The sequence below is a fragment of the Salpingoeca rosetta genome (assembly GCF_000188695.1).
Source record: "Salpingoeca rosetta unplaced genomic scaffold supercont1.13, whole genome shotgun sequence".
NCBI lineage: Eukaryota > Choanoflagellata > Craspedida > Salpingoecidae > Salpingoeca > Salpingoeca rosetta.
The window spans coordinates 1,045,451-1,047,893 of NW_004754921.1; the positions used below are offsets into that span (position 1 = coordinate 1,045,451).

The 2,443-nt window shown below is 54.3% G+C and overlaps 1 protein-coding gene across 1 annotated transcript in view; it reads left to right on the forward strand.

Moving 5' to 3' along the window:
- Nucleotides 1–243: 243 nt before the first annotated feature.
- PTSG_05656 (uncharacterized protein) overlaps nt 244–2,443 on the forward strand; it is a 2,891-nt gene continuing 691 nt past the window's right edge. Inside the window, exons 1-6 of the mRNA XM_004993468.1 lie at nt 244–366; nt 551–992; nt 1,163–1,222; nt 1,369–1,435; nt 1,608–1,694; nt 1,996–2,122. Coding sequence (XP_004993525.1) covers nt 270–366; nt 551–992; nt 1,163–1,222; nt 1,369–1,435; nt 1,608–1,694; nt 1,996–2,122 — 880 coding nt within the window. The 5' untranslated portion in view covers nt 244–269. The remainder of the gene's footprint in view (nt 367–550; nt 993–1,162; nt 1,223–1,368; nt 1,436–1,607; nt 1,695–1,995; nt 2,123–2,443) is intronic.

Here is a 2,443-nt window from a genome sequence, read left to right on the forward strand (position 1 = left end):
TTTTTTTTTTTTTCTTTTTTTATATAAACCCCCCCCCCCCCCCCCCCCCCCCCAATCACACAAATCCCGGGGTGTGTGTGTGTGTGTGTGTGTGTGAGTGCGAGAGAGAGCGCGAGAAAACACCACACACACACACACACACACACACACACACACACACACACACACACACACACACAGACACACACACACAAGTTGCGATGTTCCACGGATGTCATTCAATAATCTTCCACAACCAATCCAAAACAAGCAAGAGGAAGAAGAGGAGGATGCGCTTTGGTGCTGTGTTTGTGGCGGCGATCGTCGCCGTCACTGTGGCGGTGGCTGTTCCTTCCACTGCAACCGACGACAGCGTCGTAATCAAGAGTCAGTAAGATCTGTTGTGTGTGTGTGTGTGTTTGTGTGTGTGTGTGTGTGTGTGTGTGTGTGTGTGTACATTGCGAGCTCCTTGTTTTGTCGCAGCACATGTCGCATTCACTGGAACACAACCAAACACACACGCACACACACTTGCATACCCTTCCTCACCTCTGTCAACGTCTCAATGCAGACCCAAAACCTGCCAATGGCACGACGAAGGATGTTCCGCACTATGTGGTTGACCTGAGCAAACCCCCAAAGGAGCGTTGGGCCCACATTGTGAAGAACTACAAGCCAGAGATGCAAGACCTGATTCGGTACATGAAGAAGCTTCTGAGCCCAAAGGTGTTTGACGACATCACTGTGCTTCTCGGCGACCTCGATAACGCGCTGGGCCAGCCATGGGCGGACGAGATGCGGGGCGCCGCCGATGCGCTCGATGTGGACGTCGGCGATGTCGTGCTGGCCAACCTGTATTATGAAGCGGACACGGCCTGCACTTCCATTGTCGCTCAGCGATCGAATGGAACCATTTTCCACGGCCGCAACCTCGACTTCAATCTCCCAGACCTTCAGCAAACGACAGTGGAGGTCTCATTTCAACACGGCGAGCAAGGGCCAACCCTCTACCGGTGTGTGTTTGTGTGTGTATGTGTGTATGTGTGTGTGTGTGTGTGTGTGTGTGTGTGTGTGTGGCAATGTGTACGTGTGTTTGCAGTGAAGTGTGATTGTGCGTGAGCGCACGCATGTTTACTCTGGCGCTTCAGCATGAGCTCACGCTGTGCATGGCACCCCAACATAGAGCGACCACGTATGCGGGATACGTCGGCATCCTCACTGGCATGCGCCCAGATGGCTTCAGGTGAGCAGTCCACATGCGAATACAGTGTGTGTGAGTGTGTATGTGCATGCAGCTATGCTCATCAATAACGACGGCACATTTCACTCGCATCTACCGCAACATTTTGACGCAACTACTCGCCCCTCCACCCTTCCCTGTGCCTCCAGCGTGTCGCTTGACGAGCGGTGGACCAAGAATGGAACGCTGTGGGACAACCTGCTTGATGCACTCAAGGTACGTGCACGCTGTTGCACTAATCACTTTCTCAATTCTTAACCACCACCACCACAACCACCACCACCACCACGACGTGACAACTGCTAACATCGCCTCCGCCCTTTTGCACTCCCCACTCCTCACCCTTCCTCCGTCCTCTGCTTCTACGCGTCTTCTTCGCCTCTTGAAGGGGTATCACCCTGTTGGGTTTGTGCTGCGGACAGCGCTTGAGGAGCAGAAGACGTTTGACCAGGCCGTGCAGTACCTCAGCACCGTCGTACGTGCGGCGCGGCCTGCTCGCGACCTGTCTCCTTGCAGCGTGTCCTTGTGGAGGGGGCGGGTGGAAGAGACAGAGAGCCAGAGAGACAGAGAGCTGGAGACAGGGTGGCGTTCACACACACACACGCAAACACACACCCCAAGCATCGTACACCACCTCATGCTCTACAAACACACACACACTCACACACACACACACACTCACACACACACACACCGAGCAGAAGCTGATTACGGTGTCGTACATCATTGTTGGCGGTGTGCGGGCGAACGAGGGCGCTCACTCACTCACCGAGCAGAAGCTGATTACGGTGTCGTACATCATTGTTGGCGGTGTGCGGGCGAACGAGGGCGCCGTCATCACCCGCGAGCGCGAATCCGCAATCGACGTCTGGCGCATCGCTTATCCAAACAGATGGTTCCTCGGTGAGTGAACAGCTCGGCTCGCTCTTCTCCTCGGTGGCACATGTGTTTTGTTTGTTTGTTGGGATGAAATCGATGCAGCTGCCACGCGAAAAGGATAAGTGCACATTCTCGTTGTCTCCTTTCGCTTTGGCCCAAGTACCACCACACCGCTCACCACAAGACCCGTGACATGGATGCTCACAACACACACACACACACACACACACACACACACACACACACACACACACACACACACACACACACACACACACACACACACACACACACACACACACACACACACACACACACACACACACACACACACACACACACTAC